This window comes from Astatotilapia calliptera, chromosome 15 (genome assembly GCF_900246225.1).
Source record: "Astatotilapia calliptera chromosome 15, fAstCal1.2, whole genome shotgun sequence".
NCBI lineage: Eukaryota > Metazoa > Chordata > Actinopteri > Cichliformes > Cichlidae > Astatotilapia > Astatotilapia calliptera.
The window spans coordinates 19,241,439-19,255,693 of record NC_039316.1 but is presented as its reverse complement, the minus strand read 5'-3'; the positions used below and the strand labels follow the sequence as shown (position 1 = coordinate 19,255,693).

The following is a 14,255-nucleotide window of genomic DNA, read 5'->3' as shown; positions in this document are numbered from 1 at the left end:
TGTGTCCAAAGTTAAATAAAAGAACATGGCCTTTAGTTTTTTTCTTACAGGAATGCTGATTGATTTTCCCTTTCATATGTTAGAAAGTCATCATCCAGAGAACGTATTTTCATCAAACTGTGGTTACAACAGCAGCAGAGCTCACTACAATATGGACAACAGAGCAAAGGAAACAAACAAACAAACAAACAAATAAAACATAAAGACACATAAGAAACGAACCTTCAGACAAATACATGCAGTGTCAAAAAGAAAAACAAAGGAAAAAAGAAAATTAATAAAAGAAACCATCAATAAATATTTAGAACAATAACAAGTTATTTCTTAAATCTGATGAGTGATGTTACATTATGATAAAGATAAAAATGATGCTGCAATAAACTAAAAGCAATCAACTGTAAACGTTGCAAAATTTCCTGATTCTCTCAGACTCCACTGATCAACAACAGCAGCATATCAACAGTATTTCATCCTTTCTGGTTTTATACAAAAAATCTTTTAGATATAAAATGAGATCATTTTAATATTGGTTGTTTTTCTGTTTCAAGCTTTACTTTTAATGTGTGTATTTAGGTGTTATCTAATCTTATTTCATATTAAAATGCTGAAAGTGAATTTCATAAAATGTTTTCTAACCACTTTTGAATGAAGTCCATCCATCCATACATCTTCTTCCGCTTATTCAGGGCAGGGTTGTGTAACAGCCTAAGCAGAGATGCTCAGACCTCCCTCTCCTGGGCCACCTCCTCCAGCTTGTCCAGAGAGATGCAATCTCTCCAGCGTGTCTTGGGTCTGCCCCTTCGGCCTCCTCCCGGTGGGACATGCCCAGAGCTCCTCAGCCAGGAGTCATCCTTTTCAAGTGCCCAAACCACCTCTTCTGTCTCCTTTCAATGTGGAGGAGCTGCGGCTCTACTCTGAGCCCCTCCCGGACGAACTCCTCACCCTATCTCTAAGGGAGATGCCAGCCACCCTTCAGAAGAAGATACTTTCCGTCGCTTGTATCCGTGATCTTGTTCTTTTGGTCACTACCCACAGCTCGTGGTCCATAGGTGAGGGTTAGGACGTAGATTGACCCGTAAATTGACAGCTGCGCTTTTACACTCAGCTCTCTCTTCACCACGACGGACCAGTACAGTATACGTATCACTGCAGCCGCTGCATGAATCCATCTTTCACTCCCTTCTCCCGTCAAGTCTGCATCATTATTCTCTTTATTACAGTTTTTCTCAAATGCTAAAACACATGTCACAAACGTTACCACCAGGTCCCCCAATGTCCAAACACAACACCCTTCTCTAAAGCTACATAAACACAACCACACCTTCCCACTGCAAAACTCAAACTCCCACACCAAGAGAGCAGCTCAAAGCTGTCAAAACTGTAAACACTATACACAGCATTACACACTACAGCAAAACAATTGAAAACACAATGCTCAATTTGTGAGAAGGTTCTTTGTTTCATAACTGCCAATGCATATTTTAGAAACTATACAGTAACGGATCGTCGTAGATCTCTGCAGAGGATTAGGCATTTAGATTTGTGAGTTTCATATGAGTAGTATAAATCTATAGAAAATCCTGCATGTACGTACACTACTGTAACACAACTCAATGCAAAAACAGAATCTATTGCACACAACAGTAATCTTGAAAACATGAACAGGGTGTGAAGTTTTTTTATTTACGTTATTCACACCACACACACACCACAATCACTGTGCGGCATCATGTCGCTGAGCTGTTGCTCGCATCTCGTCCGTAATGATGGTGCGAGGTTGTCTTGCTCTCCCTCCTGGACCTTCTCCTCTCCCATGTTGGCCTTCTCCTCTTCCTCGTTGGTCGCTCCTCTTCCTCCTCTCATTTGAACTCCTCTTCCTCATTGGCCTGCTCCTCTTCTTCCAGGGCCAGCTCTTCTCCCTCCTCTGCATCAAATTCCTCTTCCCCTGACTCTGCCTTCATCCATTGTGTTTGTTTGGAATCTTCAGCATACTGTGCACTCTGAACTTGCTTTTACATGTGGGTACAGCATTAGCAACAAGTGTCTTCAATTTTGAGACATTGTGTGTAGTGAATGACGCCAGGTGTGTTCCCTGTGTTCAAAGATTGGTGACTGTGGCAAGCATTTTGCATCACATGGGCTTTCATTTGAGAATATGAGCAGAGTTGTTTTGCAACATGTGTTTTAGCAAGGAAAAATGTGTTTAGATTTATGAGTACAGAGGGTTGTGTTTTGTGACTTGTGTCTTCATGTGACATGTGTTTATGGTACTGGAATATGGTGGCTACATTTAGTAAATGTGTTTAGACTACTGGTCATTTGGGTTACAGGATTGGCTTTTGTGTTTTAACATTTGAGAAAAACTGTATTGACTATGATACTTTACTATGCAAATTAACTTGATTTATTTTCAGACAGAACAAAAACATCTCAGTAAACCTCTCACAAACCTCACAAAAACAAGCAATGATGTAAATTAAACTCATCAGAGCTCAGTAAAGTTCAGAAGCTAAAAAACAAACAAACAAACAAACACTCAAACACAATAAAAAAAACACAATATAATGAGCACATATACAGCTCAACCTTAATTCTGTTAGAAATAATAATTTAATAATTTAGTCACATCTCCTCTGTATTTGAACAATTTATGTTTCTTTTGTTTATCTAGTTGTTATTATAGAGTCAAACCTGAAGAGCTCTGATAATGTTGTTGCCGCCACTTTTTGAAGAAAACACTTCCTCTTGACTTCATCAGGAAGCAATTACTTAAGATTAAGAACAAGGAACAGGAAGATTTCAGTTGACTAAATCATCTTATCTGCTCTGTTTTATAAACTAAAATAATCTCTCAGACATCAAAAGTCAAATTTTATTGGGTTTAAGGAGTTTGACCTTTTAACTGTTGAAGAAATACATTTCTCACCTTCACCAAAAAATCTTTATAACAATGATGTGCCATACACATCATTGTTATAAATACACTGTGGGAATGGACACAATGAGCATCTGCTAAATATAAATATAACGTCACTTTGTATAAAAAAAATTACATCATGAATTTCATACAAAGAGTGAGATACTCATTTATGAAATGTAGACTTCAGGAAAAAAGAGAACTAAAGACATTTTGCTGAGGAAGTGAAATCTCGCTACTGACAGGAAGTACAAAAGTTTTAAGTACTCATCAGTTCAGAGGGTGTGACAGTCGAGAGTGAGAACAAAAAAGAAGTGAGACAGAGAAGCACGATGGGTGAATTCAGATGGATTCAAATGTTTTTATGTCGGATGCTGATGATTCAGATCGCAGGTAAGAATACAGGAAACATTTTAATAGCAGTTAAAATAAATGTTTTCAGTATTATTGCCAACACTAACTTTACAGTAAACAAGACAGCTGAGCATGCTCTATTTAGAAATGTATCTCAAATGATCTTCAGTCTGACTGTAAAAAATTCTTTATTCTAATTTATTTTTCACATTTCTCTTTAATCTTCTCAACAGTATCTGTAAATGAAACATCCATTTTTATGAAAGTTGGAGATGACGTCACTCTGCCTTGTCTAAATGTGATAGATGAGCAGAATAACTGTGATGGGACTACTTGGATCTTTACTTCAACAAGCAAACCAACAGTAGAGCTGATCACACTTGGACAGATTAGTGAAAAAGTCAAAACTAAATCAGACAGACTGAGTGTTACAGTGAACTGTTCTCTGCTTATAAAGAAGCTCACAGTCGAGGATGTTGGTCTTTATTCCTGTCAACAATACAAACTAGGAAAAACACGAGCTGAGGACACTCTGGTTCATCAGTCTTTGGTTGATCTCTCTGTTATTACCTGTGAGTATTTACATCAAAATATTTTCATACTGTTCTCAAACATGACAACAATCATAGTTATTAAGATAACTTGACTAATTTGAGCTGTCTTTGTCTCCATCGTTGCCAGTGACTGAACATAAGGACACTGAGAAGGTGACGTTAAGCTGCTCTGTGGTGAGAAATGAACAGTGTTGTCACACATTGAAATGGCTGCTTAAAGGTCAAGATGTGGACAAAGAGAACAAAGAAATTGTGATTTCACAGACTCACTGCTCCACTACTGTGTCTGTTCTGAAGAATAATTATTTATACTCATCAAGGGATGAAATACTCAAGTGTGAGGTGACTGATACTAAATCAGGAAGAGTACAGGTGTTTAGCTCACAGCCCTCAGGTGAGGAAACAGGTGAGATCCTGATCAAATGTTTAAAATGACTAAAATCACCTTAAATATTTATGTGATAGAAAAATGTAACATTTTAAGCAGAAAAAATGTTGTTCTATATAAAACATATAAAGCACACTATGAAACAAATTTTGAACATGCTTTTCCCCTATTTTTTCATTTATTCAGTTGACCCAAAAACAACAACAAAAATGAACAGTAAATCTGAAAGCGACACAACACCAGAAACAACCACAATAACAAAAAGTAGTCCTTCCATTACAGGTTAGATTATGATGATTAAGCTGACTACATTCATCAAAAATATCTGTTTGTTTGGAGCTTTAAGAAGACTTTTAAACTTTTGTTTTTAAATATTTATTTTCCATTTTGTTCCATTACATTAGAGACATCCAAAATAAGCCTCTTATCTTACAGGAAGCAGAAAATGATTGATTTTTGCAGTTCAGTGATTGATTCACTTCTGAATATCTTTGTAGTCATTGGAGATGTGATGTAGTGGAGATGTATTTATTAGGGGTGCAACGATACACAAAATTCACGGTTCGGTTCGGTTCGATACTTTGGTGTCACGGTTCGATATTTTTTCGATACAAAAAAAAATTTCATGCATTTTTAATTTGTCATTTATTAAAATTATAAATATATATTTTAACTCAAAAGTACAGTTTTTAAATTTAACCCTAACCCTTGTGCGTGTTTTTTATTTTGACAGCGAATGCGCACCTGCGGACCACTTATGTGCAGCCCTGGTTATTTAGCTCATCATATTGCAGCCACAGAAATTCTTTTGTCCATGAAACCATAAAGCTGCACTTTCTTTTTGCCTTATAGTCTGATTTGTCATAACTTCTCCGTTTTGTGGTAAGCTTTTCTTTGGCTGTCACTTCTTCACCCTGACCTGTCTTATTTGGCTCAGCAGAACTGAAATGCTTTTACACACGCACTCACATAAGCTCAGCGATTCTCTGCGCGATCAACCTCTCACATGTTTAAGCTTGCTGCGGGAGATTTCACTTGTCATGTTTGCATAGTAAGCTAACGATTAATAAGACGATGTCAGAGGAATTGGTGCACAAATTATCATCACTCACAGATCAGTGCTGTCGCTCTCTATACACAGTTCGCACGATTGCAAAGTGAAAGCAAAAAAACAAGCGCAAATTCAAACGCGACTTCAATATGTCACATATTGACAGTGGCTCACCGATGCCAATGACATAATTACCCAGCTACATTTCTGAAAGAATGCAAAAGCATTGACATATATTTTTCCTTCCTACAATAGCCCGACGGGCAGGGAAGAGATAGATTTTGGCAGCCCGACTGAAAAAAATCGCTAGCTCCGGGACGTCGGGCTAGCGATATTGCAAGCCCTGTATCTGATTGAGGAATCACTCATCTTTGGAAAAGAGAGTTTATTACAGAGAAATGGCTCTTTCCAAAATAAAAGCTATACTATCCGCTTCTTCTGGGCTATATTCTCAGCAGCATAAGGAGAATCATGTGCTAACAGCTGTCTAAATGACTCGGCTAAAGTTAGTAGCATGCTTGCTTTTTTTTGTCTGCTTCCACTTGTCTTTGCACTAGGATGATGTCGGCGTAAATGTGCAGTCATATTCGTTGTGTTCCCACTAGTGCTTTCAGGTTAATCTCGTTGAAATGACCTTAACGCCACAACACGGCAAATCTCCGTTAACGAGCTACCGCCGATCGCTCCGTGCATGGGGCTAGACGGCCAACACGTTAACGAGCTAACGGCGCTAACACACTAGTTCACACCAATGTAATTGAGCATTGCATGGCACATCCAACATACTGTTTTACTTTAGTCCATGACTCGCTTACCTTCAGGGTCATACGTCACATGAAAACCAAAATAATTCCAAACGCCAGATCTGAATGAGGTTCAATTTGCCTGTTGCAAGGAGAGCTTAACTTCTGTCTCGCTAGCTTGCCCTGCGCTCTTCCTTCTGACTATGCTGTTTGCGTTGAGCGCTCAGTGGATCTGCGCTCGACAGTGCAGGCTAGGCGGAGTAGTCGAACACAGATTCACTGAGCGCTCAACACAGACAGCATCGTCAGAAGGAAAGTTGATAAAATAAATTACAAATGTTGTATTGTTCGATACATATGTGTACCGAACCGAAAGCACTGTATCGAACGGTTCAATATCGATACGAATATCGTTGCACCCCTAGTATTTATGTAGTCGGACAGTTTCTGCCTATAAAGTCACGTCTGAATTTAAACCTTCATGCAGTTCATGTTTTTCTCATCAACTCTCATCAAGTTATTGTGCATATATAGCATGTCACTTTAACCGCATTTTGTATGCAATTAAGCTGCATGAAAAGTTTTTCAAACATTTGTAAGAACTTTCATCCAAATATGTTTTTATGTTTCATTATATACTTTTTATTTCAGCTCTTTCATTGTACATCACTGGAGCTGTTGGTTTGGTTATATTGGTAATAACAGCTGTGTTTGTCATCAGATGGAAGAAAAATAAGGGTGAGAACATTTACAGATAAAACTTTTATAGATCAAGAGGGTTTGACAAATGTGGAGTTTTACAGTGAATATTTTTGTCTTTTCAGGAAACAAAACACAGAAGTATGAAAATGCTGTGAGTTTTAATATACATAATTAAGTGTTTGTTCAACTTACATTAAATAAGCAATATGTCAGCTTATCATTGAGGTGCCTTAACCTCGAGCTAAACTAGCATCACAGAGACAGTTTTCCTCCAGATGTAACTGGACTATGTCTTCTTTTTCAGGGACTGAGTTTGAAGCCCACAGAGACTCAATCTGCTCCTCAAACCATTCAGGACTTGGTGAGATCACACACTACACCCAGAGCAAAGTGTAAACCACTTTGTCTTTAATGTTTTCTCTAAATATAAATGCATAAGAAACATTGGAGCTATAGAAAGGATAAGGAAGTAAGATGATGCAACTGAACAGCAGTTTCAACACTGAACAGCAGTTTTAATGCAAAAATAACATTTTGAGACAGTTTACATGGACTGATTCTTATATAGCGCTTTTTTACTCTCCCAGAGTACTCAAAGTGCTCTATACAACATACCACATTCACACCCATGCATTCTCTAAACTGAGTGCTTCCTAACTACATTCTTACACATTCATACTCCGATGGATACATCAGAGAGCAACTTGGGGTTAGTATCTTGCCCAAAGATACTTGGCATGCAGACTGGAGGAGACAGGGATCGAACCACCAACCTTACAATCAACAGGTGACCTGCTCTACCTCCTGTAGCTACAGGAGGTAGAGCAGGTCACCACAATATGCCACCTCATATTTCAATTCCAATTTCAATTTTATTTCTATAGCACATTTAAAAGTCACAAGTACAACAAAGTGCTTCACAAACGAACCATACTTGCAATTTACAACAGGAGAAAACAGTTAACAAAGAATAAAATTATAAAATAATAATATAAGAACAGACATGAATCAGGGAAAATTAAGCTAAGTAGTTTGAAAAGCGAGCTTAAACAGATGGGTTTTTAACCGAGATTTAAAAGATTGGATAGTTTCCGACACACGGACATCAACCGGTAGGCTGTTCCAGAGTTTTGGTGCAGCGAAAGCAAAGGCCCGATCCCCCTTCGTCTTTAATCGAGACATTGGTTGCATTAGAAGCCCCTGATTAGAGGATCTGAGTGCCCTTGTAGGGATATATAGATTAAGAAGGTCAATCAAATAACTGGGTGCCAAGTTATTTAAGATTTTAAAAGTATATAAAAGAATTTGACCAGTGTTGGGGAGTAACGGAATACATGTACCGCCGTTACGTATTTAAAATACAAAATATGAGTAACTGTATTCCGTTACAGTTACCGTTTAAAAAGGTGGTATTTAGAATACAGTTATTTTGTTGAAATAAATGGATTACACTGCGGTACTTTCCTGTTTCATATTGTCGCGGGTCAGGACTGTTTGGGTTTTGTTTGACAGCTACGTTCTGTTGTTCCAGGCGGCAGCGTTACGGTTGCCATGGTTACAGGGCGACGCTCTATCTCTCGCGCGGCTGTGTGTTTCCTGGGTGAGAGAGCACCTTTTTGCTGTTGTTGTTGTTGTGCTAAGCTAACAGGCAGAATGCTACAAGAATAGCTCAAAAGAATGTAGCATCATGGGCAGTATAGTCCGTGTTGCAGGGAGAATGGACTGCCATACCCGTTATACCCGTGTCTGTGAGCAAGAGGAGGGAGAAAAAGGGGAGTGGAAAGGTACGAGTTGTCATCGAGAAAAAACGGGAGCTGGAAGCATGTAAATATAATAATAACCACTGCAGCCAAGAAGAGTGCCTGAGGAGCCCAGTTGTAAGTAAGCTATTAAGACTCGACTGTACACCGTGTTCTCCTCCGAAAACAATAAGTTCCTTTGGAGCAGCCTTTCAACGCCTTTCTCTGTCTCTCGCAAGAAAAGTTGACCCACACAACAAAGTAAAGCTATTTTTCGGCTAAAAGCCCAACACGGACCCCGCCGTATTAGTCAGAGGTCCCTTTACTAAGGTTCGGAGCCGCGGACCTTCAGTAATGGTAATAAATCACACAGCAATAGTACATTCACGTTGTTGTAAAAAGCATGATAATATATTAAGTAATCCAAAGTATTCAGAATAGGTTACTGTCATTGAGTAACGTAACGGAATACGTTACAGAATACATTTTGGGGCATTTATTCTGTATTCTGTAATGGAATACATTTTAAAAGTAACCTTCCCAACACTGCATATGACATTCAAGGTAGTTAAAGAGTTTTGAAGTGTTCAGCAGATGAAGAGTTGTTATTATTACGTGACACAGCATCACACATATTAGTGAGGTGACAGCATGTTCTGCTGTTTTTTTTTCATTGTGTAGGTGGAGCCTGAAGTTTCCTATGCCACCATCAGCTACACCAAGAATAGCAACAGTAAAACCCAGGTAAGCTGGCAAAGACTGTCTAATATGATTAATGTTGAATATGTGCAGAGGAAGAAGCTATTACATTTTTGATAGGCTTCAGATTACTTTCATCAAAATTGCAAAATAAGGCACTGAGGACTTCAACGTTATTCATTTATTCATGTTAGTTTATGTATCATACAAATTCCTTTTGTTTTTCAGGTTCATCGTGATGGTGAAGGCGATACTGTGACCTACAGCATGGTGAATGCTCCATCCTCTGCATCCACTGCTGATCCCAGCAACCTCTATTCTACTGTCAATGTTGCAATCACATAGCTCACACAGTTGGAGGAAGGACTCGTATTTAATGAAGCAGTCGAATAAAGGACTCGTATTTAATGAAAAGGACATTTTGGTTTTGACTTGAGGCAGTGTGATAGCAACATGCTAATTAAGTTATTGCTGTTTGTAGCTAGATTGCTTCACAAGGTTGTCTTAATGTTGTTTTCATGGATGTTGAGCTTAATGTTTCCAAGAGATTTAATAAAATGCTGGTTATTGGAAGAGTGCCGAGCTGAAACCCCCACAGGCAACCCGTGCCCCCCCCCCCCCCCCCCCAACCAAAGAAACATCAACACCTAAATTAAAAAATTATCGTTTTTTACAATTTTATGAAAATACAGTTGGTTTCGTTGCTACTTTTACATGACTATGAACTGCTCAGAATCTCTAAAAGACGGCTGGGTGAACAGAGAACACAATTATTACACCAGATATTCATGTTTATGTTTCCTTTTTTAGGTTAGCACACAACTGTGTAAATAAATGTCTCTTTCTCTCTTTGTCTCTCAAGACATTTTAAACATTTCATTGTATAAAGCTGAACCAGTATTTTTCCATAACTTAAAGCAAGTATCAATATTGTGGCGAGCTCAGAAAAGGAGGAGATGGAGGTGTCGTTCGGTCTTGCTTCCGTGAGCTAGCCAGGGAGCACAGCCGTTTATTAACAATTCCAGAAAACACTGCCGCTAGCTAATGCTCAGCGCGGCCACAGCACAGCGAAAAACAACAACAACACAGGGCGCCCTCTGACCCCCGGAAGGACACACCGTCGCAGCGAGAGGGCGTCACCTGTCACCATGGCAACACAAACAAAACATCACTGTACAAACAGAACCCCGAACAGCCCCGACCCGCTACATAGCCCCCACCTCAGGGGTCAGTCGTCCCCGACGACCCCATTACCCCACACAAAGTCCTACAAATGTCCAGGTGCCTTCTTTTGGCGCACCGGCCAGTCACGACCGGCAGGGGAAAAGTCACTCGGGTCAGAACATGGGGTGCCACCATCATCCTCTGCCCCGCCGTCTGCCGGAGCGAGCGGTCGGTACGGTGAGAGCCTGTCCCGGTGCAACACCACCATGCGCCCCGGGCCCAGCATGCGGATACGGTACACCACGTCAGTTAGCCGCTCCACGACCTCCGCCGGCCCTTGCCAGTGACTGCAGAGTTTGGGGGACACTCCTCTCTTGCGAACTGGGCAGTACACCCAAACCTTGTCGCCAGGCATGAAACCCCCCCCTCGGCACTTGGTGTCGTAGGCTCTTTTCTGTCATTGGCCTGGGCCTGGCGGGTGTAGTCATGAACCACCTGCAGCCGCTCCCTCAGCCTCCTGTAGTAGTCCATCTCAGGCCCCCACCTGAACCAGCGTCGCGTCGGCCTCCTGCTCCCGCTTCAGCTGCTGTGCTGTCAACAGGAGCCACCCCCTTCCGCCGGCTGTGGCCTGAGCAGTAGCCACCCCCAGCACCTCCTGGGCCCGCTCCTCCTGTCGCAGGCAGTAGCGGCACTTGACGGCTACGCAGGGCCGTCTGGAGAGGGCATCAGCGTTGCCATGCTGTCGACCTGGCCAATGCTGGATCTCGAAGTCATAGCCCTGAAGGACCTCCAGCCAGCGGGCCACCTGCCCTTCTGGGTGTTTGAAGTTCAGGAGCCAAGTCAGAGATGCATGGTCAGTGTGCAGGAGGAACCGGCAGCCATGCAGATATGGCTGGAAGTGCCGCACCACTAGCACCACGGCCAGCAGCTCCCGCCGGGTCACGCAGTAGTTCCTCTCGGCTCACCCCAAGGCACGACTGAAGTACGCCACCACCCGTTCTCCAGCCTCATCCTGCTGGGAGAGGACCGCCCCGACCCCTACAATGCTAGCATCAGTGTCCACAATGAAAGGTTGCCGGGCGTCGGGGTAGGCCAGGACTGGGGCTCTGGTGAGGGCCTCCTTCAGCTGTGCAAAAGCCGCAGCACAGGCATCCCCGCAGCCAAACAGCTGTCCCTTGTCAGTCAGGCGGTGGAGGGGGCTGGCCATTGTCGCGAACCCTTTGATGAACCGACGGTAGTAGGAGGCTAGGCCCAGGAAGTTCCGCAGTTCTTGGACGTTCGAGGGAGTCGGCCAGTCCCGGACCGCTGCCACTTTTGCGGGGTCAGTGGCGACACCTCGAGCGCTGATCACATGGCCCAAGAACGTGGTCTCTCTCGCCAACAGGCGGCATTTCGCGGGGTTGAGCCGCAGCCCAACTCGTCGGATGGCACTCAAGACCTCTCTCAGGTGAGACAGTGCACTGTCGAAGTCACCACCGGGCACCACCAGGTACACAATGCAGCGGCTACGAGGGATATCCACGAGCACCCTCTCCATCAGCCTCTCAAACGTCGCTGGCGCATTGCAGAGCCCAAATGGCATGACCCTGAACTGCCACAGCCCCTGTCCAATGGTGAATGCAGTCTTAGGCCTTGCGTCGGGGGCTAGCTCCACCTGCCAGTAACCGCTGCGTAGGTCGAGGGAGCTGAACCAACTGGAGCCAGTAACGTAAATAGGGCCTCGTCGATCCGCGGCAGCGGGTACGAGTCCTTCTTGGTGACTGCATTGAGACGGCGAAAGTCCACACAGAACCTCGGGCTGCCATCCTTCTTCCCCACCAGAACCACGGGTACCGCCCATAGGCTATTGGACGGCTCGATCACCCCAGCCGCAGCCATCTCACGGATCTTCTCCTCCGCTACCTGCCGTTTTGAGAGGGGCAGCCGGTGTGGGCGCAGACGGATGGGCTGAGCAGAGCCGGTGTCGATGGTGTGCTGGACCAGACTCATCTGCCTACAGTCCTTGTCACTGGCGGCAAAGATGTCCACATTCTCGTCCAGGAGGCACCTCAACCGCTGGCGCTGGTCGACGTTGAGGCCTACGCAACTGCGCTGCCAAAGGTCATCGACAGCCTCGATGGTCTCGGTCGAAGGAGGTTTGTCGGGCTGAGAGGCTGAGGCGAGTGGAGATCTGGGGACTGGGGGTGAAGATGACCCAGAGCCACCGGCATCCGAAATCTGCTGAGCAGCAGCTGCCTGACGCCTGTCTCGTCTGGTCCCCACTCCCTACTTTTGGCCGGGCTGGAGGGCAAAAGTCTCTGCGCCAAGAGTGACAGCTAGCTTCGCGGTGTCGACGCAGGCCCTCCAGCGGCTCAGCAGATCCAGGCCAATGATGCACTGGTCTTGAATGTCGGCGAGCCAGAAGTCGTGCACCAGCTCTAGATCCTTCACTCGGATCCGCAACGGTTTCTTCCCCCGCATAACAGTTTTCTCCCCCGTCACTGTCAGCAGCTGGGTGTCCGTGGGCAACCAACCCTTCACCAGTGGCCCAGATGTTTCAGGGAGCACGCCAGGTCGTAGCAGGGAAATGGTAGACCCCGTGTCCACCAGGGCCTGGCACGGCTGGTCCTCAACACAGCAGCTCAGGTAGAGTCCTTTGAGGTGCCCAACTCGGCCCACCACTGTGCATCGTCCTTGGAGGGGGGCAGGAAGCTGGAGTGGTGGTCCCCTCGCTACACCGCTCCCTCCTCGTTTCCCTGAGGCTGCGTAGTTCTGGTCTCCGGGGCTGGTGCTGGGCAGTGACGCGCCACGTGGCCAGGCTCATCGCACCGGTAGCAGCGGTCGGTCGACGAGGACGCCTCCGGGGCACCGAGGGTTGCAGCTGGGAAATCTCGGCGACCTCCCCCTCCCCGTCGCAGTCTGCGGCTCTGATTTGGGGGTAGTTTGGGGGGGGGGGGCACCTGCTGGTTAGGTCGCGAGGTGAGCACTGGCTCGGCCCTTTCAGCCTCAAGGAGCGCCTCACGGAGGGTCTGAGGCATGGCCAGGCGGACGTGTTGGTGTAGTCGCTCTGGGAAAAGTCCTCGCAGAAAAGCATGCAAGCTAAGCTCCTCACGGGCTGCTGCTGGAAACTCCGGGTAGCCACGACGAGCATACAGCAACACGTCTGCTGCAAAGGTGCCCAGGCCTCCCCCGGTCGACGGCTCTGGTTGGTCAGCTGCTCTCTGCTCTGATCAGTGGAGTGCCGCTGCCCGAATCGCCTCTCGAGTGTCGCGGTGAGGGCCTGGAGCTCATGCTGCTCTGCCGGGGCTAGGTCGAGGAGTATCTGCAGTGCATCTCCCTCTAATGCTAGCGCTAGGTGTGTAGCAGTCTCCTCTTCGCTCCAGCCACTATGTCTGGTGGCCAGCCGCACTTGTGAGAGGTAGGGCTCTAGCGGGGTTAGCCCGTTGTATTTCGGTACCTTAACTGGCGTGGTAGGCATAACTGCTCGTGGCTGGGGGCTCGGCGTGCGGGTCGACAGAGGTAGCCCATGAAGCATTGCCCTAGCATCTGTCGCGATGGGCCGCCGCCGCGGTGCACTCGCGCCATCGGGACATGTCGGGGGACTTACATGGCCGCTCACATACTCTCTCTTCAATCGCCAGTTTCCCAGGCGGGGAATGTTCTCCTCGACAGCTTGCTCCAGCCTCTGAATGTCTCTCTCCATTATGGCGAGGGTGAGCTATCCCAATTCTGACACCAATGTGGCGAGCTCAGAAAAGGAGGAGACGGAGGTGTCGTTCGGTCTTGCTTCCGTGAGCTAGCCAGGGAGCACAGCCATTTATTAACAATTCCAGAAAACACTGCCGCTAGCTAATGCTCAGCGCGGCCACAGCACAGCGAAAAACAACAACAACACAGGGCGCCCTCTGACCCCCGGAAGGACACACCTTCGCAGCGAGAGGGCGTCACCTGTCACCATGGCAACA

The 14,255-nt window shown here is 45.2% G+C and overlaps 1 protein-coding gene across 1 annotated transcript; it reads left to right on the top strand.

Moving 5' to 3' along the window:
* Positions 1 to 3,207: 3,207 nt before the first annotated feature.
* LOC113006834 (uncharacterized) lies at positions 3,208 to 9,787 on the top strand. Its single transcript, XM_026143033.1, has 10 exons — positions 3,208 to 3,310; positions 3,505 to 3,843; positions 3,953 to 3,999; positions 4,090 to 4,231; positions 4,400 to 4,495; positions 6,659 to 6,745; positions 6,832 to 6,860; positions 7,014 to 7,070; positions 9,130 to 9,192; positions 9,376 to 9,787. Exons 1-10 carry the CDS (start codon positions 3,250 to 3,252, stop codon positions 9,490 to 9,492), a joined length of 1,038 nt encoding a protein of 345 aa, XP_025998818.1. The 5' UTR covers positions 3,208 to 3,249; the 3' UTR covers positions 9,493 to 9,787.
* Positions 9,788 to 14,255: the final 4,468 nt, after the last annotated feature.